The 26,998-nt window shown below is 53.3% G+C and overlaps 1 protein-coding gene across 1 annotated transcript; it reads right to left on the minus strand.

Annotated features, from left to right (window-relative positions):
- LOC130043361 (poliovirus receptor homolog) lies at window positions 1–25,684 on the minus strand. The gene is made up of 9 exons (XM_056135615.1): window positions 25,624–25,684; window positions 21,687–22,055; window positions 19,271–19,388; window positions 18,028–18,176; window positions 4,628–4,766; window positions 4,395–4,567; window positions 2,407–2,524; window positions 1,382–1,530; window positions 1–20 (listed from the first exon to the last, which is right to left on the minus strand). The coding sequence occupies exons 1-9, from the start codon at window positions 25,682–25,684 to the stop codon at window positions 1–3; spliced, it is 1,296 nt and encodes a 431-aa protein (XP_055991590.1).
- Between the last annotated feature and the right edge of the window lie 1,314 nt (window positions 25,685–26,998).

Genomic DNA, 26,998 nt, shown 5'->3' on the forward strand with positions numbered 1-26,998 from the left:
TTAGTGCAGCTGCTGGACAGCTGTGGACAAGACTCCCCAACCACAGTGGCTAGTGTCTGCAAAACGGGGGTCTGCCGTGGCTTTGGGAACAATTCTGGGAGAGGCTGCCATGCCCAGGGCCGAGCACAGACCTGGTACATGGTGGGGACTCAGTGATCGTGGCGCTGGAATTTTCACAGTTGGTGGGTGAATGGGGAATGTTTGAGATGAGGGAATTCCGGTGCGTTCAACTTAGGATGCTTATTGACTGAAGCACGAATGATGACGGTAGCTATCAGAAGCGTGATTCCAAACTTGAAGCTGGTCTTAAGCAATGAGCTTGGCTCTTCATTGGTGGGTTCAGGACTTTTTGCTTCTGGAAGGGAAGGAAGCAGGGACTTAAGAGGGAAGACTCTGGTGTACCCCGTACCCAGCAAACATCGCCCCTCAATCCTACAGGCAACCACTCTCATTCCATAGAGCGCTACGGTGCACTGCTGACCAATCAGAACACTGTATTCTGTACGGCTGTTATGATTGGTCGGTTCCTGGGGGGCATGTGACCCAAACTGAGCCAATGAAAGTCAGTCCTGAGACTTTGGGCCAAACTATTGAAAGTGTTGATGCCTCCCAGACCCCATGAGTAAACGGTGGGATGAGACTCTGTAAAGCTTGGGGGCAGTTGTTGGGAGGGAGGGCGCTGTGGGGACTGACATCCTGGCTTTACGAGATCTCATCGTTGAGAAAGGCCAAGAAAGAGGTAAGTGGAAATAAAACACCAAAAGCTCCTTATTTACATTCACAGTAGGAACACTTAGATTGAATCAAACCTGAAGGTGATTTTTGGTTTGTATGTTTGTTTGTTTTGGTTTTTGGTCCACACCTGGTGGTGCTCAAGGCTTATACCTGGTACTGCACTCCGGGATCATTTCTGGTGGGCCCAGACATCTGGAGTGTTGGGGGTTGAATCTGTGTGCAAGTCAATCACCTAATTTGCTGCAATATCACTCTGGCCCCTAAAGATGCCTTCTAAATAATGAAACACTTTGGGGAATGATAGTAAAGCGGGTAGGGTGTTTGTCTTTCACGTGGCACATCCAGTTCAATCTCTGGTGCCCCATCTGGTCTCCTGAGCCCACAGGAGTGATCCCTGATAACCACCAGGTGTGGTCCAATCTGGCTTCCTCCAGCCCAAATAAAGAATAAAATTCCATGGTGTTCAGCCAACTTTGAGTGGTTTTTGTAGCAACTGCAATAGCTAAGGTTCTGTCTAATCATCCTGGAAATTCCTTTCTGAGTATCCAAAAAGCAAGAGACTTAGGGACACTTCCAAACTCATCCCTCAGAGACAGTCCTGCTTGGCACCTCCTGGGGTATCTTTGTGCTCCCCACTGGTCCTCACCTGGGAACTCAACTCTCATGGCTGCCTGGCCCGTTCCCAGGTCATTGGAGACGTGGCAGATGAAGGTTGCATTGATGGACTCCTCAGTGTGCTGGATCAGGAGCCGGGAGCCCTGGGGTACAGCAGAGGGGGGCAGGGAGCCCATGGTCCTGGGAGACACAAGCAGATAAGAATGTGGCCTCTGCTGGAACCCAGAGTGACAGGGACTGAGGAACCCAGCACCTCCCCCGTGCGACCCAAGTTGAGGGGTACCTGGAGTTCCCCGGACTCTCTCCCTCTCACTCCCCCATCACTTCACAGCAGGTCCTGAGAGCTACCTTCAGAATCCATCCAGAACCTTCCAGTCCTCAGGGCCTCCACTCTCACCTCCGTCCCCTGGCTCCTGCTTCCCCTGTCACTCCCCAATACACACACCTGATGGTCTGAGAGAACTTGCTGGAACAGAACTCAAGGCCCAACTCTGCTCAGCACTCCCATGTCAGTCAGAGGAAAATCACTTCCTTTAATCGGGTTCCCAGTGTCCCCATCACCTCAGACCTACTTGTTTACTTGTTTTTGCCTCCTTTGTTCTAATCTCTGCCTCATCAAAGCTGTGATGGTGCAACTGTCGCACCAACTGGGTGCAGGTGATCTTTGCCCACATAGCCCAGTGCTGCGTGGGGAGTGTGGGGATCGGGGCAGGAGGGTGAGGACGGGGCATGAGCAGCCCTGGGAAGAGCTGGGGTACCTGCCGCCTGGGCTGAGACCCTCAGAAACTGTTTTTGCAAGACTGCTTGATTGTATAAAAAATAATTATGGATGTGGGGTGCTAGGCAGTGCACCCAAGTCCTCACACATGTGGGCTCCTGGTTGCCACTGAGCTGAGCTCCCTCTCCACAAGTGAAACGTAGTAATAGGAGACAATTTCTCCCTTTATCCTTTTGGCTACTCCCTCATCTCAGACCAGGATCTTTCAGCCTCCTTCCTCAGACCTGGAATCTATCTCAGCTGCCCCCCTCAGAACCAGATCAGGCCCCAAGACTCACGTGTTCCAGTCATAACTCTTGGGCTCCGGGTTGCCGCGGGCGTTACAGGTCAGGGTGGTCTCATAACGGCCCTGCTGCCCAGTGGTATCAGAACGGGAGATGAAAACCTGGGGGGCATCTGGGGAGGGGACAGAGATGGGGCCCACACTTAGGTGGGGCTGGGGCTCAGGTCCCTCAGGTACAACTGAGATGGGAGGCCTGGAGGAGGGGAAGGGAAGTCGGAGGGCCTTAGGGTGGAAGGCAGCAGGGTGAGAAGGGTCTTTCTTTGGGCAGCAGTTGTGGGGGTGCCATGGCCAGGCCTTGAGACTGGGACCCTCCTTATACACAAGGCTCTGACAAGTCCTGTAAGGTCTTCTGTTGGCGCCCCTCTTCCCACTGCTAGTGCTTTCAAAGATGAACAGCAGCATCACATCTAGGGGGAGAGGGGGCTGCTCGGGCTGTCCATGTAGCTCCCTCGCACCCTCAGACTAGTGAGAACACCCAAGGGTCCAGCGTAGACAGCGTCTGAGAGAATAGCCACAGACAAGGGTTTGGGGAGTATGCAGTGTAGACAGTTGGGATGATGGGGCTTGGGGAGTGTTCAGCATGGCTAAGTAGACTCTCCTTTTGGGCTCAGTGTAGAAGCTTGGTGGGGGGAGCATCAGTAGAGTGGGCGGATCCCAGACCCCAGGGGGCGAGGCTTGACGGGGGACACAGTGGAGGCAGAGGAGAGCAGATGGAAGGGGGTGCACGTGCTTTAGGCTGAGCTAGTGTAGACCACACGTAGCCCGAGTTTGGATCTGCACTGTCCAGTCTGCCCAGCCCTTCCTCCTGTGTCCACAGACACCACCCTGGGAGGGGAGCCCCATGAAGCCCAGCCCATTAGGGTCCATCCCAAGGTTCCAACACGGTATTGAATGAGCTTTGGGAAAGAAGTGGGTAAAAGCAGTGCTCTACGCTGCCTTCTTTCTCTGTAAGGTTTTTGCTGGGGGCTGTGGCGGTCTTGAACCTTCTCTGCTGCTTCTGTGGGCAGCACTGGGGTGGGGATAGAGACATAGGCACCCCTGAACAGAAAATCTGGGGTGCAGGTGATTCCTGGGGCACGTGTTGGACACGCAGGGGATGCACAGACCATGGGGGACACTCAGGATGGGGCCCTGCTGGGACCTACATCTGGCTGTATAGGGAGCCTGATATGGGGGCACTTAGTGAGGGTGAGGCTGTGAGGGGTGGTACAGGCAGATGGTGTTGGGGGCCGTGGAGACAGCCACAGGGCAGCAGGGAGGCAGCTGTGGGACAGGTAGGCAGCCCCTGAGGTGCCAGTGTAGACAGTGTCAGGGCAGAGGGCAGTGGGTTCTGTACCGGGAAGGACAGTGTAGACCCTTCTCCTGGCGGGCCAGTGTAGAGAGGACAGGAAATGAAGGGTGTTCATGGAGACAGACGCAGTCTAGACAATACGGAAAACAGAGACAACTCCACAGCCAGGTGTAGACCGTGGATAGATCTGGATCCCTGGTGTAGACTGTGGATAGTGTTGAGTGGCCCGGGGGATGGGGAGGCCAGAATAGACCAGTGGTTTTCAATATTTTTGCACCTGCTGACCAATGAAAATAGAAATATTTGGCCAGCTGCGGAGGAAGAAATAAAGCCTATTATTTAAAAAAAAAATCATTTGGTGTAGGGGCCGAAACATAGTGGAGCCAGTAGAGACATTTGCCCTGTGTGTAGTGTGTGTGTGTGTGTGTGTGTGTGTGTGTGTGTGTGTTTCAATTCCCCACCGCCGGGGCTGGAGCGCAGCACCTAGGTGTAATTGATTATTTACATCTGGAAATTTGCATGGATCACTTACAGATTTACATAATTTACAAACAAACATAAAATCAATTCCCCACTAGATGGCTCCTTGAGCCCTGCTCCGATAACCACGCCCACCATTAGCCCCGCCCCGTCCCCCAAGCCCCGCCCCTCCCCTAAAGCCCCACCCTCCCCGCCACGCCCCCCACACTCACAGAACACCCGGAGCCAGGTGGTGGCGCTGTAGCTCCCCTCCTGCAACGTGGTGATCTCGCACGTGTAGTTGGCATCGTCCTCTGGGTGCAACCGGTGCACCGACAGCGAAGCGTCTAGTAGGTTGTGGCCCCACTCGGCAGCTGTGAACATCACATGGCCGGACTCCAGGATTCTGGGGCCATACAGCGGGTGGAGGACCGCCACGACGCTGGATTCTATCAACGGTGCCCACCGCTTCCACGTTATCTGCGTCACGTTCTGGGGTTTGGACTCCGGAAATCGCAGGTTACAGGGCAGCTTCACCGTGTCGCCCAGGAAACCGTGCACCTCTCCGGGGGCCCACACGGCCACCACCTCTTTGGCTGTAGGGGCTGGATGGGAGTGAGACATGCTGAAGGTGGGAGGGGCACTCAAGATGGGGAGGAGCCCCCCTCCCCCGATGTTGCTCCTCTGCGTGTTCACTTTAATCCAGGGGTTCTAGGGGCTGGAGAGTTAGTACGGTGGATAAGGCACTGGCCTGGCAAGATGCTGACCCTGTTCCATCTCCTGCACCCTATGCCCTCCCAGGACTGATCCCTGAGTACTGCTGGGTGTGGTCCCTCAAGCAAAATAAAGTTCAGAGGTTCTATAGTGTGTGAGGGGTTGGGGTAAGTGGCTGAGTCAGCTGGGGTGGGGGTGGGATTAGGGGCTGATTTGTTTACTGAGGGGGGCGTGTGCAAGAATAAAACAGGTAGAGCACTTGTCTTACATGTGGCCGACATAGGGTCCCCCAGCATCTCTATCACCACCAGGGGTGATCCCTGACTGTAGAGCCAGAACTAAGCCCTAAGCACTGCAGGGTGTGATACCCGCCCTCCCCCCCCCCCCCCAAAAAGGAGAGAAAAACAATGTTGGGGTGGAGTAATAGGTAATAGGCCTTGCACGGTTGACCCAGGTTCAATCCCAGGCCTCTCTGAGCACTGCCAGGAGTAATTCCCGAGTAGGGGCCAAGAGTAACCCTTCTGGGTGTGTCCCAAAAGCCAACCAACCAACCAGCCAACCAACCAACCAACCAACCAACCAACAAAAAACCCAGAACAATGAGATGAACACCTCAGCAAGAGTATTCTCTACAGCTGGATTATCCCTCATATTTCAGGGAATGATACAAAATTTCATAGGCAGGATTCCTAAACTTTTTTTTTTTTTGAGTCACACAGGCACCCACTGGAGCAAATCGATGAACAACGGGAGGACAGTGCTACAGCGCTACCCAGCAATAGCACAGGGGATATTCCTGGCTTTGCACTCAGGAATTACTCCTGGCGGTGCTTGGGGGACCGTATGGGATGCTGGGAATTGAACCCGGGTGTGCTATCACTTCATCCCCGAATTCCTAGCCTTGAGACCAGTTCTTCAGGAAGCTTCTTATTCCTGTCTCTGCTCTCAGGGATCACTCCTAGTAGTCTCAGGGTGCCCATGTGTGGTGGTGAGAGGGGGCGGGGGAGTATCTTATCTTACGTATGTAAGACATATGTAAGAACCTTATCTTACATATGTCAGCCATATACAAGGCAAGAACCTTCCTCACCTGAAAGTGTTCTTAGTTTAGGGAACTCAGGAGGGTCCCTGGGGCCCGCCACCTCTGGGACAGCGAGAGGTGAACACCGAGTGGGGTGCATTTATGATGATGGGGTGCATCAGGAATGGGCATCCCAGAGACACACATCTGGGTCAGAACTTATGTACCCTTGACCCCTCCATGTGTTGGTATTTGATCAAGGGGTCCTGGGGAGAAATGTCCAGCAGCCCGGGGGGCGGCGGTCTCTGCTGGTCACTTTGAGGTGGATTCCCTCTCCCCCATACGGGGGTCCCCCTAGGCTGTTTCTCCACACCGGTTTCCTCCTGGGGCCGGGGGCATGCTGTGAGACTGGGACTAAAGCTGTCCCTTCCCAGTGGCCATGAGTGGGGCCCTGCGGCCACTGCCCCTAAATCCCAGGATGGCTGGACTATGGCCCTGGAAGGAGGGTGGCTCTCCAGCCTGGGGAAGTCAGGGGGACTTGAACGCAGGGCATGGGGGTCACTCACGGGCCTCCAGGGGTCTCTGAAGCGGCCACAGCAGAAACAGCAAAGGTAGACAGAGCAGCGGGCACACGAGCCAGGCCAGGCGTTGGACCATTCTGGGGCCTCCGCAAGTGGGATGTCTCTCCAAGACTCAGGTCACCCAGTCCTGGGGACAGCTATTTATGGGGATAGTTTATGGGGATGGCCTAGAAGCCCCGCGGGCACCGCCCAGAGCCAAAGGTGGAACAAGGAAATTCAGGCACATCGCCTGCAGCCTCGACTGGGCGCCCCAACCCTGGCCTGCACCAGCTGGCAGCAAGGGCACCAGGAAACAGGTGCGCCCAAAGACCAGTTCCCTCCCTCCTTCATTCCCTCCCTCCCTCCCTCCCTCCGTCCCTCCCTCCCTCCATTCTTCCCTCCCTCCCTCCCTCCCTCCCTCCCTCCCTCCCTCCCTCCCACCCTTCCTTCCTTCCTTCCTTCCTTCCTTCCTTCCTTCCTTCCTTCCTTCTTCCCTCCCTCCCTCCCTCCCACCCTTCCTTCCTTCCTCCTTCCCATCTTTCCTCCCTCCTATCTTTCCTCCCTCCTTCCTTCCTTCCTTCCTTCCTTCCTTCCTTCCTTCCTTCCTTCCTTCCTTCTTCCCTCCCTCCTTCCCTCCCTCCTATCTTTCCTCTCTCCCTCCCTCCTATCCTTCCTCCCTCTCTCCCTCCCTTCCTTCTTTCCTTCCTTCCTCCCTTCCATCCTTCCTTCCTCCTCCTCTCCCTCCCTCCCTCCCTCCCTCCCTCCCTCCCTCCCTCCCTCCCTCTCTCCCTTCCTTCCTTCCTTCCTTCCTCCCTCCCATCCTTCCTTCCTCCTCCTCTCCCTCTCTCCCTCCCTCCCTCCCTTCCTTCCTTCCTTGGAATGCGCAGGTCTTACTCCTGGCTCTGTGCTCAGGGGTCGCTCCTGGTGATGCTCTGTGGACCATATAGGATGCCTGGGATGGAATTCATGCCAGTTGTGTGCAAGGCAAGTGCCCTCTCTGGCCATGCAATCTCTGACCAAGACCAGGACACCTGCTAGCGCTGGTGGCTGGGTTGAGAGGGCAGGGCCAGATCCCGGTCCTACCCATCTGTGGTTCGTCTGCAGTGGCCTAGAGCCCTGGGCTGCTGTGGGAAACTTGCTTCTCCCCTCAGGGCCTCAGTTGCCCAGGAAAGGTCCACTCATGGAGGGTGTGCAGGGCTGAATTCTGATCCTGCTAAGCCCCACAGCTAAGTCCCACACCCGGGACAATCGGGCCATTGTCACTGTGAGGCCACACAACAACGTGCTGGGAGCAGGAGGGGGCATCCCTGCTGCTTCAGGGCATACTGGGGGGGACTCGGGGTGCATCAGGGGTCCCCAACCCAGACACTCAGGCCTTCTGGGGTCACTCTCAGGGAGGAACCCAGAGCATTCCCAGGAAAGCCTTGTCTGGAGCTGCTGATGGTCAGGGAGCAGCAGGGAGCCAGAGACAGACAGACAGACAGATAGAGACAAGAGGACTGTGTGGGGACAGTCACATGCTCAGGGACAGAGCTGGGGAGATTTTTGGGTTCCCAACTGTGTCCATTTCCCTGCTGGTCTCATCGTGTGGTCACTGTCAACTTTGCCTCTTGTTCCAGAACTTCCCTCTGACTTTCTAGAAAGTTCCCCTTTGGATTGGCCACTTTGGAAGGCTCCCTCACTCCCTGCTCTCTCCAACTTGGCAGTGGTAGAGTGGCCCTGCATCCTCCACTGGGTGGGGACTTTAGCTTGTGACCCCTTGGGCTCGGATTTCAGATTTCAGCAGCCCACCAATCCCAAGCAACCAGGAATAAGTCTCCTGCCTCCCTGTTCTCATCTCTAAAGCAGGGTTCCAAAAGCTTTTTATGATAGATAAATACAAATGTTGGGTTAGGGACCACTTGGCAGGCATGTGTGATGTCCTGGGATGTTGGATATTAACCCTAAGTGTTTTAGGCATCCTCAGTGAATCGCCCCTTTTCCTCCTCCCAGAGAAGCTTACTGGGCTCTTGCTAGCATCCTCAATTTAGTTAAAGTTTATCTTTAGCCTTTCCTTTATATTTTATCTCTCATTGCCACAGTACCCCAAGTCAGTCTTGATTACTTATAAGCCAAAACTTCCTGGTAATTCTGAACTTTGTATTTTGTAGTGCTTTGTATTTGAAGTACTGTGTACTTGTACCTGCTTTTCTATTTTCCTGTAGCCTTTTTATATTTTACTATAGAGCAAGGTTCTTTGGTTAAACACAGAAAGACCATTAATGCTTTGCTTCTAATATTTGGGAGTTGATTAACTCTGAAACATTCTACTCCTCGGCATTGGTCATAATTACTAGACTCAGGCTTCAGTTGCTGTAGTTTATAACACCCCAACAGGGAGGTCTGGGACTGGGATGGACCTGGGGTGAGCGGCAAAGCTACCGTGGTATCCAGATGGGACAGTCTAGAAAACATAAATGCATGGTCTTGATGCAAGCTCTTACAATTTAAGAGACAGGACCCCCATGGGGAAGGACAAGCTGAACTGGCCTGAGAACTTAGCCTGGAATTTATGGTAAAAGCCTTGCTTGATCTCAGAGCCCAGAGAACTAAGTGTTGGGATCTTTGTCTCTTACTGTGTTTATCCAAATCCATGCAAGTATTGAGAACATATACAGCTAGAGGGAAAGATAAAAGCAATGTAGATGTCCCTGGGAGATAGAGTGTCTCCCTCCAAGAGAATGTCCTATGCTAATGACTTTCTATGTAAATTATCTGTGTAAATTTCCAGATGTAAATGATCAATCACTCCTAGGTGCTATACCTCACCCCCCCTCAGATGTTATAAGTATGTTCACAGCTCTGCATTAAACAGGTCATTTTCCAGCTCAGATAGAGAAGGGATCACAAAGTAAAGGATGCTTGGAGGACCCGCTTGGGATGGGAGATGTGTGCTGAAAGTTGGCTATAGATGGCCACTTAATACCTGCATTGCAGACCATAACACCCATAACACCCAAAAGGCGAGAAAGAGAGTAAAAGGGAATCCGCCTGCCACAGGAGGGGGGAAGGGGATATGGGAGTGGTGTTGGAAGAGATACTGGGAACATTGGTGGTGGAGAATGGGCACTGGTGGAGGGATGGGTATTCGATCATTGTATGAAATATAAACACGAAAGTGTGTAAGTCTGTAACTGTATATCACGGTGATTCATTAAAAATTAAAAAAATAAACAGGCTATTTTTACCATCAGGCTGTGGTCCCTCCCACTCCCGTCTCTCTGTCTCTCTACTGGGGAGGATGGGGAGGATGCTTTCAGCCACGCACAACTTTGTGTACTCACGCTGGGTTCCACCCAAGGCACCCCAAACAAACAGAAAAGTTACCGAGGAAACAAATAGACATGTTAGATGATATTAAAAAGTAATCACTGAGAGGCTGGAGTAATAGTACAGCGGAGAGGGTGATTGCCTTGCATGCGGCCAACCTGGGTTTAATCCCTGGCATCCTATATGATCCCCTGAGCACTGCCAGGAGTGATTCCTGAATGCAGACCCAAAAGCATCGCCTGGTGTGACCCAAAAAGCAATAAATAAATAACTAGATAAATAAAAAATAAAATATCAGGAAAAATAATCACTGAGGAGTTGGAGAGAAGGTAGGGTGCTTGGGTCGCATCGTCCAGCCCAAATTTGATCCCTGGCAACCCATTTGTTCTCCTGACTTCCACCAAGAGTAAATTTGAGGGGACGGAGCAATAGCACAGTGGTAGGGTGTTTGCCTTGCACGTGTCCGACCTGGGTTCGATTCCCAGCATCCCATATGGTCCCCCGAGCACCGCCAGGAGTAATTCCTGAGTGCAAGAGCCAGGAGTAAGCCCTGAGCACTGCTGCATGAGGCCCCAAAACAAAAAAAGTCAAAAAGAGAAAAAAAAATTCACTAGGAGGGGGAGATAATACAGAGGCAAGACTCTCACCTAGCACGCAGTGCCCTTTGTTTGATTTGCAGCACATGGATGGTTCCCCAACTGCTGTCAATAGTAATCCTTGAGTATGGAGTTAGAAGTAGCCCCTGAGCACCACTGGGGGTGGTCCCCAAACTAAAACAAACAAACAAAAAATGAAATTATAAAAGTAGCTGGAGTGATAGCACAGCGGGTAGGGCGTCTGCCTTGCACGCAGCCAACATGGCCGACCCGAGTTCGATTCCTCCGCCCCTCTCGGAGAGCCCGACAAGCTACCGAGAGTATTCGATATGCCAAACACAGTAACAACAAAATCTCACAATGGGGATGTTACTGGGCCCACCTGAGAAAATCAATGAACAACGGGAGGACAGTGACAGTGATAAAAGTAGCTACTGGGCCCGAGAGCTAGTACAGTAGAGAGGGCATTCGCCTTGCCCTTGCATGCCGCCAACCCAGGTTTGATGCTCGACCTTCCAGATGGTCCCCTGAGCACTGCCAGGAGTGAGTGCAGAGTCAGGAGTAACCCGTGAGCATGACCAGGTGTGGCCCAAAACCACAAAACAGAGGCTGCGATCGTGAAGGGCACCTGGGTCTGGGCCCCCTTGTACACCCCTGTTTGGACACTGCCACCATGGGCCGGCGGGAGTCCTGGAGTGCCGTGTGCAGAGTCAGACCCTCAGGGTCAGTCCCTCCTGCCGGGAGCTGCAGGGACCAGCCTGGTCCTTATCCCCGTGAGGATGCAGCAAGGAGTGAACAGACAACAGGGTGACGTGGGCGCGGGTGACACTTTCCCCTGTGCATTCCAAAGCTCAGCCCCCAAAGCTGACACGGGGACCCCAGGACAAGACAGGGCAGCCTCCTTTCGGTCACCCCGCAGCAACCGGCCACCAGCTGGGCACTTCCCCTCCCTCCTGTCCTATGACTCCCAACACTTTTGGGGTGATTCTCGGTGGTTGTTCCCCTCCTTGTACAACTTTACAAGTCCCAAGTTCTCTCAAGGCCCAGGAAAACGAAACTTAATTCCTGGGCCCACTTTCTACTCTGATGACTCAGGGGCATACCATGGGGCTCCTGGCAGCTGGGGCAAAGTCTACTCTCTTGAGTAGGTACCCTTACTTCTGGGAATGCTCGCCACAGGCCACACCTCTGCGCCCTGTTTCGTTTCTGCTAGACACATCGATAAGACAGGAACTTCTCTCACTGAAAACAGGATGCAAACAGGATGTTTTCCCTCTGCTCTTTCTCTGACTTCACACTTTGCATTATAGCTGAGTGGCCCCTTCCTCCAGGAAGCCTTCCTGTCTGGGCCCTCTCTCCTTAGCCCCCAAGATCCTGAGAAATGGATGCACCTGTGTCACAGGTTGGCTGTAAGTTCCACGGAGGCTGTGCAGCTCCCAGCTCAGGATGACGGACTCAGTTTTCTCTGAGAATTGATACAGGTCTAGTGGGAACAGAGATCAGTGGACGTTGGCTGGAGGAGAGGGTTTGTCAGTGTCCATAAGACAAGGGGATGGACAGACACATGCACGTGCAAGCACACACAGATTCTTGCTCTTGCTCTGACCGGACCTGACTTTTTTAAAAATTTAATTTAATTAATTTTTTTGGGGGGGGTCACACCTGGCGATGCACAGGGATTACTCCTGGCTCTGCACTCAGGAGTTACTCCTGACAGTAGCTCAGGGGACCATATGGGATGCTGGGAATCGAACCCTGGTCAACTGCGTGCAAGGCAAACACCCTACGCGCTGTGCTATCGCTCCAGCCCCTAATTTAATTTAAAAAAAATTTTTATTAGTGAGACATCATGAGGTACAGTTGTAGATTTACAAATTTTGTGCTTGGGTTTCAATTATACAATGATCAAGTACCCATCCCTCCACCAGTTCCCTGGGAATATATCCCAGAGAAGCAAAAAAGTATAGTCGAAGTGACATCTGCACTTTTTTGTTCATTGCAGCACTGTTTACAATAGCCAGAATCTGGAAAAATCTGAGGACCTGACTTTTGCAGGCGATGTCCTCTTCCCAGCCTTCACCGGAGCTCAGCGACAGGGAGCTCCTTGCGCCCTCCAGTGGGAAATGTCGGTATGACACAAATGCTCGCCCTTCCCAAGGCCCTGGAAAAATCACCCAAGAGGCTCTCTCTGAATCTCCACGGACACGGTCACGGGGGCTGAAGCGATAGGACAGTGGGGAGGGCACTTGCCTTGCACGCGGGCAGCCCAGCTTCGACCCCGGCATTGCAAAGGGTCCCCGAGCCCCCAAGAGGGATCCCTGAGCTCAGAGCCAGGAGTAAGCTCCTAGCATTGACAGATATACCCCCAAACAAGTAAACAAGATAGCCCTCGAGTGAAAATAATATAAACAGATTTCATTTAGTAAAATTCAGGGGCTAAACAGTGTGCAAGGTTTCTGGATCTTTTACTGGACATCCTGGGGGCCCCTGATGGCCCACACAAGGGTCCCTCTAAGGGAGAGAGAAAGTAGGAGGACAAAGGAAGGGACGGGGTGTGATATAGGGCAGGAGGGAGATGGGGAGTGAAAGGTCTGGCTAGGATTGCAGGTGCCTTGTCCAGCTGGAGAAGGGAACTCAAAGGCTTCTGCTGGTCCCCCCTGGAGCCGCCATACCCCAGCTGGATTTCAGCCCTGAGAGGCCTATGCGGATTCCTGGGGTGCAGATGCATGGGAGTGAGTGTGTGTTTCAGGACACTGGGTTTGTTAATGTACCCCCATCCCCCAGTAAAAGCTTACAAGGGGGTTGGAGCGGTAGTTCAGTGGGGAGGGCGCTAGCCTTGCACATGGCCGACAGGGGTTGGATCCCTGGTCCCCCAAGTACCACCAGGAGAAATTCCTGAGTGCAGAACCAGGAGTAATCCCTGAGGATTGCTGGGTGTGACCACAAAACAAAACAAGGCTCCCAGTAAAATCGTTTTGAAGCTACTGAGATTATCTCGCCTGCACAGCAAAGCCTGGCAAGCTCCCCGTGATGTATTGGATATGCCAAACACAGTAACAAGTCTCACCATGGAGACAGTTACTGGGCCCACTAGAGCAAATTAATGAACAATGGGAGGACAGTGCTACAGTGTTACACCAAACTGGTTAGTTTAAATGGGAGAAGGGCAGGGCAGTGGATGACTTCCCCAGAGTGTCTGGGTCCACCCTTGGCACTGCATGGCCCCCAGCCATGCCAGAAGGGACCCAGCAGCCTCCAGCTGGATGTGATCCTAAGCATCTCTGGGGAATGGCCCAAGAGGAAATAGAAACACTTTTTAGTTCAGAGGCCATTTAGTTCCTGGGCATCTGTGTGTGGGATCTCCCTGCTCCTCCTAGCCCTGTGGTGCTCACTCAGCGGGAACTCCGATGTCCAACTGGGGTTTGACTTGGTGTGGGGGTGCACACACCAGACCCAGTTACAAAAGTCAGAAGGAGGAAAATCAGATTCTCTCTTTAGGTGTCTGGGAACCCAGCGCCCACGTCCTGAGATCAGGGTCTCTCCCCCCTCCCCCCACTGTGGCACCCTCTGGGGCCTCAGCCTCTCCTCTTTCGCACCAAAGACCCCCTCATAATCTTGGGGTGTAAGAAACATTTGTCTTGGGGGCTGGGCTGTGTTCATCTTGTTCTCAGGGGGCATCTGTCCTGCACCCACATCCCTGCTCCTGAGTTTAGAAGACACATTCTGTTTTTTTGGGGGGATCAGTGGTCTTAACCCTGCGGTATGGGGGTCACCCCCATGCGCTAGCTCTCCCGGGCACGCATGCGCAGAAACGCTGGAACTATCCCGCAGAGGTTCGCTCCACGAATGCCCTCGAAGCAGCAGCTCGGGCCCGAGGCCCAGTCTTAGTTTACAGCTGGGGACCAGAGCAAGTGAGGAGGGCTTGTCACCTCAGGGCTTGGCAGGTTCGGAGACCGAGAAACACAAGGTACGAGTCAATTTTTTTCCTTTTTTCTTTTTGGGTCACACCCCGCGATGCACAGGGGTTACTCCTGGCTTTGCACTCAGGAATTACTCCTGGCGGTGCTCGGGGGACCATCCTGGATGCTGGGAATCGAGCCCGGGTCGGCCACCTGCAAGGCAAACACCCTACCCGCTGTGCTATCGCTCCAGCTCCACCGAGTCAAATTCTTGAAAATCTTTTTAATTTTCTCCACCGACCGTCCCAAATCAGAAGCATAAATAAATAATTTAAAAAATGTCTCCGGCTCTCAGGGCCAGTCCGGGGGCAGTGGCTCGAGGTTGGTTCCTGGGAACGTGTCCAGTAGAGAGGCCCTGGCCGCTGCAGTCACGAGAGTTGAAGGTCGCCCTGGTGCCTTGCGCCCTCTGCCGGTCGGTCCTGGGAGCGCAGGCTTTGCTCTTCGGGGCTACATCACAGGGGCAGCCTAGGAAGAAGATTCACACTTGAGCCTTTCAAACCCGACCAACCCGATTCCCTCCGGAACCCCAGACTTGCAGACCCGTCTCTGCTGCTGCCTGGACACCAGACAGATTCCCCAGGGGTCCGAACGAAGGGTCCAGAGAGGAGCGCCTATGAAATGCAGATTCCCAGGCCCTGTACAGAGCCAACGACCAGACGCTCCTGGGGATTCCTGGGTAAACCTCCCAGGAGGGTCCCTTGCCTGCCCTGCTGCCACGACAACTTGGTACTCCTGGGACAGTACCTCGTAACTGGGCTGGGGGCTCAGAACTCCTGCCCCCTCCCCTGCCTCCACTTACCAAAACTTGCAGGGAATCATTTGGGATGCCGGGGATGGTTGTGAGCAAGGCAGAAAGGCAGAGGCCCTACCTGCTGATTTATAGTTCTGACTCTTTTTTCAGTTTTTTTTTTTTTTTTGCAGTGCTGGGGATGGAAGCCGGACCTCGTTTCTGCAAGTCATGAGCTCCACCACTGAGCTGCATTTCATTATTAATCATCAATCAATATTCTCAATACTGGCTGAGCCCCATCCCCCTTGTTATTAGCTATCAACCAACACTCTCAAACCTGCTCGAGCGGGAACCAGTAACGTCTCCACTGTGAGACTTGTTGTTACTGTTTTTGGCATATTGAGCAAATTGATGAACAACGGGAGGCCAGTGCTACAGTGCTACTCTCAATCCTGACTTAGCCCCATCCCAGCCCTGTCACTGATTATAAATCAATATAATCAATGCTGGCTGAGCCCCGTCCTGGCCTGTTACTCATCATGAGTGTGGCATTCAGCAGAGCGTGGCCTCAGGAGCCAGGTGGGGTCCAGGTCTGGCCCTGACCCTCAGGAGCTGTGTGACCTTGAGCCCTGGGCTCCCCTTTCTGGGTCTCAGTTTCTCACCCGCTGGGGCTTCCCAACAAGTCCTGAGTGCTTCCTCCTTCCAGGGGCATTCCAGGGGCAGGAGACCTGGCTGGGCACCGACGCTCCCAACGCTCCTCTCCCTGCCCTGCTGATGTGACACCCAATAGCGACAGTCACAGTGACAGAGCTAGGGAATGAGGGGGACAACGTGCCTTATGCAGGGCTCGGTGCTGTCCCAAGTACTGGGGAGGCACCACTTTACAGATGAGGAGACTGAGTCACAGAGAGCCCATCCTCTGCTGGTGACTCATCAGTAAGCCTGAGGGGTGAGACTGAGCACAGTCCGCTGTGATCTGGGGATGACTAATACAGGGGAACACAAGCCTGGTGCTGGAGGGAGGGGAATGCATGAAACTTAGAGGGTACTACCCTCGAGAAGATCACAGTCCATGGGGCAGGCAGACACATGCCCTCATAGCATGACCCAGAGTGGGCAGGGCGGAGTGCTTGGTCTGTGATGCTGGAGCATGATGGAGGACTTCCTGAAGGAGGGCGCCTCTAGCTGGTATGAGGCAGTTTCACTGGGGATGGTGGGAACTATCAATAGGGTCCCAGAATTGCCTTGTGATCTAGCTGCTAATATTTCATGTCTCTGACCTAGCATTTCCTCCTAAGGGTTCTCTCTTCCTTCCTTCCTCCCTCCCTCCCTCCCTTCCTTCTATTCTGGGCTGCAGTATGCAGGGCCGAGTACAGAGGCTGGGACATGGAGGTGCTCAGTGACCGTGGCGCTGGGACTTTCACGATCGGTGGGTGAGTGGGGAATGTTCGAGAGAAGAGGCCACTCACAGGGTTGCTGAAGCACCGGCACTAAAACACAGACACTGCCACGATGCCCAGGAGAAGCGTGATTCCAATCAGGAGGCTGATCTTAAGCCAGTTGGAGTGTGGCTCTTCACTGGCAGGGTCTGGTGGAAGAGAAGGCCGCTGGGACTTAAGATGGAAGAAGCCGGGGTACCCCCTGCCCAGCAAACATCTCCCCTCCATCCTTCGGGCAATTACCACCCACACTCACTCCTTAGAGTGCTGAGGTTCAACACGGCTGACCAATCAGAACACTCTATTCTGCATGACTGTTGTGATTGGTTCCTGGGGATCATGTGACCTAATCTGAACCAGTGAGAGTCAGTCCTGGGACTTTGGGCAAAACTATACAAAGTTTTGATGTCTGGGGCCGGAGCCATAGCATAGCGGGTAGGGTGCTTGCCTGGCACGCAGCAGACCCGGGTTTGGTCCCCAGTATCTCATAGCGTCCCCCTAGCCCACCAAGAGTAATTCCTGGGTATAGATCCAGGACAGGTGTAGTAACCCCTGAGCACTGTCAGGTGTGGCCCTAAAATAAACAAGAAGAAAGTTTTGATGTCTTTTCCAACCCATTACTAAACTGTGGGACAGGAAACCTGTAAAACATGGGGGAGAAGGATGGAGGGAAGTGACTCTTGGCTCTCTGGGCCTCAAACACCAAGAAAAGCCAAAATAGAGATAAATGGAAATAAAAACAAAGTTCCTGAATTATAACCACATTTGGGGCACCTAGCTTGAATCAAACGTTCTCTCTCTCTTTTTTTGGCTATGTCCGACTGTGATCAGGACTCTGTGCTCAGGGATCACTCCTGACTGGGCTCAGGGGGCCACTTATCGTGCCAGGGATTGAATCTGGATTGACAGCATGTATGGCAAGTGTCCTACCTGCTGTATTATTGCTCAGGCCCCTGAAGTTGCATTTAAAAAAATAGTTTATTTATTTACTTGTTTGTTTGATTTCAGGTCAGCTGACCATGCTCAGAGGTTACTCCTAGCTCTGCACTCAGGAATTATTCCTAGCTGTGTTTGGTGGGCCATATGTAATACTGGGGATCGAACCCAGGTCAGTTGCGTGCAAAGCAAACTCCTTACACACTGTACTATCTCTCCAGCCCCTGAAGGTGGTTTTTATTTTATTTTTTCCCCTTCTTCTCCATTTCCTTCTTCTTCTTCCTGCCTTATTTAAACACCACGATTCACAGAATTGTTCATGATGCTTTGCTATAGGTATTCAATATTCCAACACCAAGAAGGTGACTTTTTGATACTGTTCTGCTTTGCTCAGCCAACTTTGAGTGGAGCTTCTAACAGCCACAATAGCTAGAGTTTGATTTCAGGCCCTGGAAAGGCCTTTCTGAGTATCCAGGCAAAGGCCTTGGCAGGATTCAGGAAGCATCTCCTGGCTGAGGGGCTCCTTTACCAGGGACCATCCTATCCCTTCTCAGGGACAGTCCTGTTCAGCTTCTTCCTGGGGTTCCCCTCCTGGTCCTCACCTGGGAGCAGGACTCTCCTGGCTGCCTGGCCTGTCCCCACAGCATTGGAGACGCGGCAGATGAAGGTCGTGTTGATGGATTCCTCAGTGGGTTGGATCAGGAGCCGGGAGCCTTGGGGTACAGCAGAGGAGGGCAGGGGGCCTGTGGTCCTGGGGGACACAGGCGAGTGAGAACGCGGCCTCTGCTGGAGCCCAGAGTGACAGGGACTGAGGAACTCCTGCAGCTGCCCAAAATAAGGCCCAAGTTGGGAAATACCTGGAGTAATTGTTCCTCACACTCCCCTATAACTACTCAGGGCATCCTGAGGCTCTGCCTTCAGACTTCAGTAATCATCCAGAACTTTCTAGTCCTTTGTCTAGTCCCCCACCTGCTTTAGCTTTTGGTCCCCCTCTCTGTCTGTCCTTTGTCTCCACCTGGTGGCCCCGAGAGAACTTGCTAAGAACAGAGCCCATGGCTCTCTGCTCAGCGCCCCCTGGAGCTCACACCTTAAGCAGAGCAAAGCCACTTTTTTTTTTTTTGTGCTTTTTTTTTGGGTTACACCCGGTGATGATCAGGGGTTACTCCTGACTCTGCATTCAGGAATTACTCCTGGCGGTACTCGGGGGACCATATGGGATGCTGGGAATCGAACCCAGATCGGTTGCGTGCAAGGCAAACGCCCTACCCACTGTACTATTTGCTCCAGCCTGAAAGCCACTTTCTTAGCTTAGATCCCCCCAAAATGTCCCCCCTGACCAACAGCCCTGTTATCAGTTACTGCCTCCACTATGCCCTCTCTTGCCCTCAGGGCTGTGACCTGGGCAAATGATGTACTTATTGGGGTGCCGTGATCTTTGACCGGGCACAGTCCAGTGCTGAGTTGGGAGCCGGGATCTGGGGCAGGAGGGTAAGGATGAGGCACAGAGCAGGACCCGTGAAGAGCTGGGGTACCTGCCGCCTGGGTCGAGCCCCTCAGAAACTGTATATACAAGACATCTTTATTTTACTGAAAAAAAAATGTGGCTGTAGGGAGCTGGGGAATGAACCGGCGCCTCAGACATGTGGGCACCTATTTACCATTGAGTTGCGTTCCTTGCCCGCACCCAGACAGCTTTAATAGGGGCCAAAGGTAACTTCTCTCCAGATAGGTTCTGTTTATCTCTCATCTCGGACCAAGACCCCATCCCTCAGACAACCCCCTCAGACCAGCAGGCCATTCCCCAGCCTTCCCACTCTGATCTGGGGGTCAGGCTCCAGGACTCACGTGCTCCATTCATAGCCTTTGGGCTCCGGGTTGCTGCGGACGTCACAGGTCAGGATGGTCTCCTTGCGGCCCTGCTGCCCGGGGACATCAGAGCGGGAGATGGAGACCTGGGGGGCGTCTGGGAAAGCAACAGGCAGTTTGGGCTGATGAGATAGGACAGAGGGGAGAGTGCTTGCCTTGTCTTGCCTTGATCCCCAGCATCCCATATGGTCTCTATTTTTTTTCTTTTTGGGTCACACCCAAAAAGTGTTGTACAGGGGTTACTCCTGGCTCTGCACTCAGGAATTACTCCTGGCAGTGCTCGGGGGACCATATGGGATGCTGGGAATCGAACCTGGGTTGGCCGCATGCAAGACAAATACCCTACCTGCTGTGCTATCGCTCCAGCCCCCCCCCCCCGCCATGGTCTCTTGAGCATCACCTGGAGTGATCCCTGAACACTGTTGTATGTGACTAAAATAACGACAACAAAAAACCAACAACACAAAAGGGACATAGAGGCTGAGAGAGGGGAGATGCCCTGAGAAGCCGACACTTAGGAGGAGTTCAGGTCCCACAGGAATGGCCTCAATAGGATGCCTGGGAGGAGGAGGTTTGGGTCCCTGATCCTCCTCCTCCTCCTTCTCCTCCACCTCCTCCTCCTCCTCCTCCTTCTCACCTCGAATGTTCCAAGCTGGAACCACTTCTGGTTCCCCGAATCCTATCAGGAGTGATCCCTGAGCACAGAGCAGACGCAAACCCTGACAATGCCAGGAGTGGCCCCATAACAAAAACAAAAAGAAAGGAAAGGTATTTGGTGTATTCTTTTTAAATTCTATTATTATTAAATAAAAAATGCATATTTCTTTAAAAAATAACCAGAAACCATGTAATGAACAAAAAGGCTACAGACAAATCCTAGGGAAATTTTTCCACATTCTGACAGGAAATTTCTGAGATTGTCACCAGCTGTTAATTGGGGGTTAAATCTGCTGGTGCAGATGCAGAAAGGGGCACAGATTGGGTTGGGTGGCGCTGGGCAGACAAGGGGCATCAGTGTAGGACATTGGGCAGCTGGGTCAGAGTTACCCAGGCAGCAGGTGGAGGCAGTGTGTGGAGACACTGGTGAAGGTGGTGTAGACAGTGTGGGAGGCAGTGTAGACAGTAGCCAAGGAGAGGCAAAGTGAAAGCAGGAAGGGCTAATGCCAATGAGTTGGAGACCAAGAAGGGCTGTAGTGTAGTGGCCCAGGTGTAGACAATAAGGGTTTGATGTTGGTGGTGTTGGTGGCCCAGGTGTAGACAGTGAGGGTTTGGTGTTAGTGGCCGTGTTGTACAATCTCCCAGATTGTTCCCAACCAACAAGACTCTCTCCGATCCTCGGCACCCCTCCTCTGACCGCCCCCTTACCCACGCCCCCTCCCTTCTCTATTGCTCTGCTGCTTTCTTCCTTCCAGAGAACCTTTTCTTTTTGCTTTTTGGGTCACAGCAGAATGATGCTCAGCGGTGACTCCTGTTTTTGCTTTTTTTTTTTTGCTTGTTTTTAGGTCACACAGGGGTTACTTGCTGGCCTTGAGCTCAGGAATTATTACTCCTGTGCACGGGCATATGGAATGTTGAGGATCTAACCCGAGTTGACTGAAGTGCAAGGCAAGCGCCTTGCCTGCTGTACTGCTGCTCCGGCCCCTGTCGGCAGAGAATCTCTGAGGGGAAGGAACCGCCCTTTCCACGCTCTCCCCACTCAGCTAACCTCCAGATTCCAGCTGCTCACTTCCCCGAAGCCCCACCCCTATACCGAGCCCCACCCCTATATTTACCTTCACCCCTAGACCTAGCCCCATGTCCTATACTTAGCCCCACCCCTTATATGCAGCAGCACCTCTAAACATAGTCCCATCCCTGTACCTAGCCACAGGCTTTATTCCTAGCCCCATCCCCTATACTTAACCCTACCCCATACCTAACCACACCCTCCCTGCCTAGTCCCCACCTATATATTTATCCCCACCCACTCTGCCTAACCCCACCCCTATACTTAGTCCCACCCTACGTACTCTATAGTTAGCCACGCCCCAATACCGAGCCCCCACCCCTACACTTAGCCCCACCCCGATAGTTAGCCCTGCCCCTAGTCCTAGCCCCAACCGCTATACTTAGCATTCATTCCTATACTTAGTACCTCCACTACATTTAGCCCCGCCCCTATAGTTCGCTATGCCCAAGACCTAGCCTCGCCCATTGTACTCGGCCACGCTCTATGGTTAGCCCCACCCATCACACTTAGCCCCGCCCACCAAACACACCAGTCCTATAGTTAGCCCCACCCACCACACGCAGCCACGCCCACCGAACGCACCACGCCCTATAGTTAGCCCCACCCGCTACACTTAGCCACGCCCCCAGTTCTAGCCCCACCTAGGCCCCGCCCCTCCCCACTCACAGAACAGGCGGAGCCAGGTGCTCGCGCTCCCTGTTCCCCAGGGGAACGTGGTGATCTCGCAAGTGTAGTTGGCTTCATCCTCGGGCCGCATCCTATGTATGGTCAGCGAACCGTCCAGTGGGTTTGCGCCCTGCCGAGCGGCTGCAAACTCCATCCGGTCGCGGTCGGGTTCGGAGACGTGGGGGCCCCTGAGCGGGTGAAAGGCCGCCACGATGCGTCGTTTCCCCGACGGTTCCTGCCGCAACCACGTGATCTGCGTCACCTCCGTGGTGTTGGGTTCCAGGGGTCGCAAGCTGCAGGGCAGCTTCGCGGTGTAGCTCAGGAAGCTGTAGACCTCGGCGGGCGCCCGCACCGACACCTTCTCCGTCCCTGCGGGAATAGCCGAGGAGGCTCAGCCCACGAAGAGCTCCTTCCTCCCCCAGGCTGCTCACCTTGGTGATCACCTGCACCTAAGGGGGATAGAGGGCCCTGGCCCTGTGTGTGTGTCAGTGTGTGTGTGCGCGCGCGCGCATGTGTGTGCGTGGGGGGAGGGCAGCAAACAGTGCCGGGGACCTGGAGTGAGTGGATCTGCCTTGGTGCTGGGACCAGGTTTTAATTTTTACCGTATTTCCTTGATTGACAGCATCACCAGTATTTTAAATTCTGAGGAATAAAGGTAAAAGGTAAAGGCTCTCCCGTTGATCATCGATTTGCTCGAGCGGGCCCAGTAACGTCTCCATTGGAGACTTTGTTGTTACTGTGTCTGGCATATCGAATACGGTAGCTTGCCGGGCTCTCCGAGAGGGGCGGAGGAATCGAACTCGGGTTGGCCATGTTGGCTGCGTGCAAGGCAAACGCCCTACCGCTGTGCTATCGCTCCAGCCCTCTGAGGAATATTGTGTTGTTTTTGTTTTGGGGCCAATCCTGGTGGTGCTCAGGGTTTACTCCTGACTTTGTGCCCAAGGATCACTCCTGGTGGGGTTTAGGGTGCCATACCGAGCGCAAGGGATTGAACCCAAGCCAGCTGTGTCCAAGGCAAGCACTTTACTACCCTCTCCATCTGTGTGAGGAATACTGTGGTTTCAAAGTTTCAATTGTCTTTTAAACCAGTGACTGCAACTGCTGTCTTTGGGCAGACAAAAAGGTAGAAAACTACTGATCTACCCAGGAGGTTCATAACGTCCAGCCCAAGGCCCAGTGCACTGGTCACTGATGGTTGAAATTGCTGATTTAAACCACCTTCAAATGTGCACTTTGCAGCTTAGTCTATTCACAAACTATGTCCTTCGTTGTTCTTCACTGCAGACTTGGTCCATCCGTGCCTCCCACTTAGAGGAGGGAGTCAAGGACCATCCACTAGATCTTAGAATCAATGAATGATGGCATTGTTCATTACTGTTATTGTTACTATATTTTGGATTTTCAGCCACACTTCGTGGTGCTCAGGAATTTACTGCTGACTTTGCGTTCAGGGGTCATTCCTGGCAGGGCTCAGGTGACCATATGGGGTGCTGGGAATTGAATGAGGTTCCAGGCAAGCACTGTTCCCAATGAACTGTCTCTTCAGCCCCAAATATGATATCATTATTCCAGGGGAGTATTGATTACTCAGGGTTGGGAAAGGGTGGGCATCCTGGCACAAGAAGGGGCCAATTACAACTTTCAGACTCTGCTGGGAAGCCTCAGGCAGTTCCTAAGCCTCTCTGGTCCTTCTTCCTAGTTAGTAAAAAGGGATGAGAACGTGACCGCTCCTGAGTTGCTCCCACAGATCAGGGCTCTTCCGAGGGCTCCCCCAACATAGCACTTAGTTTCCCAGCACCTTGTGGAGCTAAATGCTACCTTTAGTACCGTTTCAAAGAGGGAGAAACTGAGGCACAGATTCCTTTGCTGCATTCATACAGTGGGTAAGGTTAGAGGTCAGATTTGGGCCTGGGCATCTGCAAAGTCTGGACTGAATCCAATCCACCAGCTGCTTATGAACATCTTTGCTGTGTTGCAAACCTACAACCACCAGCCAACAAAAGAAGAACTGAACAGACATGTCTCTTTTTGGTTTTGGGTCTCCCCAGGGAGTGCTTAGAAGCTACTTCTGGCTCAGTGCTCAAGTGCTGAGAATCAGTCTAGGGTTTCCATGTGCAGAGAATGTGCCCCAATCTTTGAGTCTTCTCCCAGATCCTAGACAGACACTCTCCAAAGAGGACATCCAGGTGGTTAAGACACATGAAAAAATGCTTTTTGTCAGGTGCCAGAATGATAGTACAGTGGGTGAGGTGCTTGTCTTGCATACAGCCAACCCGGGCTCAATCCCCAGCACCCCATAGGGTCCCCTGAGCACTGCTAGAAGTGAACTTTAAACACAGAGCCAGAAATAAACCCTGGGCATCTCTGGGTGTGACTCCAAAACCAACCAACCAACCAACCAACCAAGCAGCCAAAAAACTCTCTCTGTCCCTGATGAAATATCAGGGAAACGCATATCAGGGTGGCTATTGGGTATCACTGCCACCTGTACTGGTGGGGACGTAGAGAAAAGGAAACACTCCCCCTCTCTGTGGGCAGGAGACATAAGTGCTTCAGTTTCTGCAGTAAGGGTAGGGACACTATCAGAAACTTCAAAATAGGGGCCGGAGAGATAGGACAATTGTGAATTACTTGCCTTGCACACAACCTGGGTTCCATCCCCAGCGATTCATGTGGTCCCTTGAGGCCTGCTAGGAGTGATCCCTGAGCACAGAACCAGGAGTAAGCCCTGAACACTCTGGGTGTGACCCCCAAATCAAATCAAACCAAAATAAATCAAAACAGAAGTTGGAGCGATAGCACAGTGGGGAGGGTTCTTGCTTTGCACACTGCCAAAACCAAGTTTGATCCCTGGCATCCCACATGGTCAAGGAATGATGAGCACTGCCAGGAGTGATTTTTTTTTTTTGCTTTTTGGGTCACACCTGGTGATGCACAGGGGTTACTCCTGGCTTTTGAGCTCAGAAGTTACTCCTGGTGGTGCTGGGGGGACCATATGGGATGCTGGGAATCGAACCCGGGTCAGCCACATGGAAGGCAAACGCCCTACTCGCTGTACTATCACTCCAGCCCCACCAGGAGTGATTCTTGAGTACAGTGCCAGGAGTAACCCTGAGCACCGCCAGATGTGGCCCACCCCAGCCCCCCCAAAAAAGGGGAAAAATAAACCACAATAACACCAAACTGAAATAACTGCCTGATGACCCAGCAATGACAGCCCTCAACATCTACAAGGAGCACAAAACCCTCTGCCTGTTGCTCCTGGGGCAAACGCCCCCTTGGAAAGACTGAATCAGCCTCACCCTGGGAAACGCCTGACGCTTAGCTGACTCTAGGCTCCTGCCTCACGCTGACGCGCCCTGGCCCCGAGCACACGTGTCGGGGACTGTGAACTTGGCTCTCGATCCCGACTCCACTGATGAAGTCTTTAGTGATAACACACTCCCATGCTGCCCTCAGCATCTCCTCACCCACCCCCACCCAGCAGGTTTGCTGGGACAGCTGAGATGCTTCATGAACCCTCTCAGGGGGTCAAAATCCTAAAACTGTCTGAGCTCAGCCTTTCCCGGGAGCAGTCTGGTACCTGCAATGTCTGGGACACACAGCAGGTGGTCACTGAGCAGGGAGCACAGACACCCCAGAGCCAGACATTTGGGGATCGGAGTGGAGCTATGGACCCAGACCTCAAACATCTGCAGTGGTGGTCTGCAGACCTTGGGGAGAAAGTTCCAGGGAGCGGGACTTTGAGAGGTCACTGATCGAGGTTCTTCCAGAGACCGGGAACATCACCCTGGGGATTTGCAGTTACAGCTTCCAGGGAGCTGGCTTTGGGGTGGCAGGCTGGGGGGCGGGGCGGGGCGGGGCGGGAACGGAGCATCTTGGGGTCTAGGGGTCCTGCGCATAGAGAGGGCTCACGGCGGTGGGGGGGGTCACTCACAGGCTCCCGTGGACGCCCAGAGCAGCGGCAGCAGCATCCACAGCGGCGGGGTTCGGGCCATGCTGGGGTTCGCGGCTGCACTTGCTCTTCCCGCAGCTCCGTCTGGCCCGGGGGCCCGTGGAGGCGGCCCCGAGGGAGCACGGGGCGGGCCTGGGCGGCTCCATTCATTCCCCTGCACACGCGGCTGGGTAAGGACTTTCCCCTTTAGGCTTTGATGCGCCGGAGCCTCCGCGGGCGGGCGCAGTGGCCGGGCTCTCACGAGACCCGGCGGCGCCCCCCAGTGGCCAGGTAGGGAAAGGGAGGCAGTCTGAGACCTGGTCACTTTTTTTTTTTTTTTTTTTTTTTTTTTTTTTGCTTTTTGGGCCACACCCGGCAATGCACAGGGGTTACTCCTGGCTCTGCACTCAGGAATTACTCCTGGCGGTGCTCAGGGGACCATATGGGATGCTGGGAATCGAACCCGGGTTGGCCACGTGCAAGGCAAACGCCCTACCCGCTGTGCTATCGCTCCAGCCCCCTGGTAACTTTCTATTTTGTTGTTGTTTGTTTTGGGGGCCACATCCGGCACTGCTCAGGGCTTACTTCTGACTTTGCTCTCAGGAGTTACTACTGGCCGGCTCGGGGTACCATGGGGGATGCTTGGGATGAAACTCAGGTTGACCACGTGCTGTACTACCACTACCGTCGGAGACCAAGTCACTTTCTGGTAAAGGTTGCTGGGCTGAGATGGAGCTGAACATGGAAGATGTGATGCAAAAGCTGGCCAGGAAATCCCAGGACAGGACAGTCAACGTCTTGTCAACTGGCAGGCTGCCAGACTGAGCTCTACAGAGATTCTTTCCCAGGCCCTAAACTCTTCTTTCTCCTCTGTTGTCTTCATGATCATTTCTGCTGGGCAAGCATCCTCTGATGTCAGTTTAGCCAGAACCTCGGCCTCCCCAGGGCAGCGATAAGCTTCCTTATCCCACCACGCCCTGGACCACGGGTCCCCGAGGACAGTGGTTCCTCAGCAAGAATCCTGTTGGGCCTGTTTCCTTGGAACTTTCCAACTCCTGATGTTCCTCATAGGATTTCTTTCTTCTCCATTCATTTCTCTTTTTTATTTGTTGTGGGTTCACTCCAATGGTGTTCAGGGACTGAGTGGTACTGGAGATTGAACCCTGGGCGACCATATGCAGAGACCGTGCTCCAGCTCTCAGAGCTATCTCCTGCATCTCTTTTGTATTGATTTTTTTTTGTTCATTGTTCTTGGGCCACAGCAGGTGGTGCCCGAGACTACTCTCAGTTATGTGCTCAGGGATCATCCGGGACAGTGCTCAGGGAACCATGGGGGATGGAATGTACACAAGCCTCGTGGGAACAGAGAGCAGTGGAC

This window comes from Sorex fumeus, unplaced genomic scaffold, assembly GCF_029834395.1.
Source record: "Sorex fumeus unplaced genomic scaffold, SorFum_2.1 ptg000122l, whole genome shotgun sequence".
In the NCBI taxonomy this organism is placed as follows: Eukaryota; Metazoa; Chordata; class Mammalia; order Eulipotyphla; family Soricidae; genus Sorex; species Sorex fumeus.

Bases quoted from the DNA above. Each gene is read 5' to 3' on its own strand.
- LOC130043361 (XM_056135615.1), bottom strand. From the start codon at position 25,684: ATGGCCCGAACCCCGCCGCTGTGGATGCTGCTGCCGCTGCTCTGGGCG. The intron at 22,056-25,623 runs GTGAGTGACCCC...CTATTCCCGCAG, and splicing joins CTGGGCGTCCACGGGAGCCT to GGACGGAGAAGGTGTCGGTG. The intron at 2,525-4,394 runs GTGAGTGTGGGG...TCCCCTCCCCAG, and splicing joins CACCTGGCTCCGGGTGTTCT to ATGCCCCCCAGGTTTTCATC.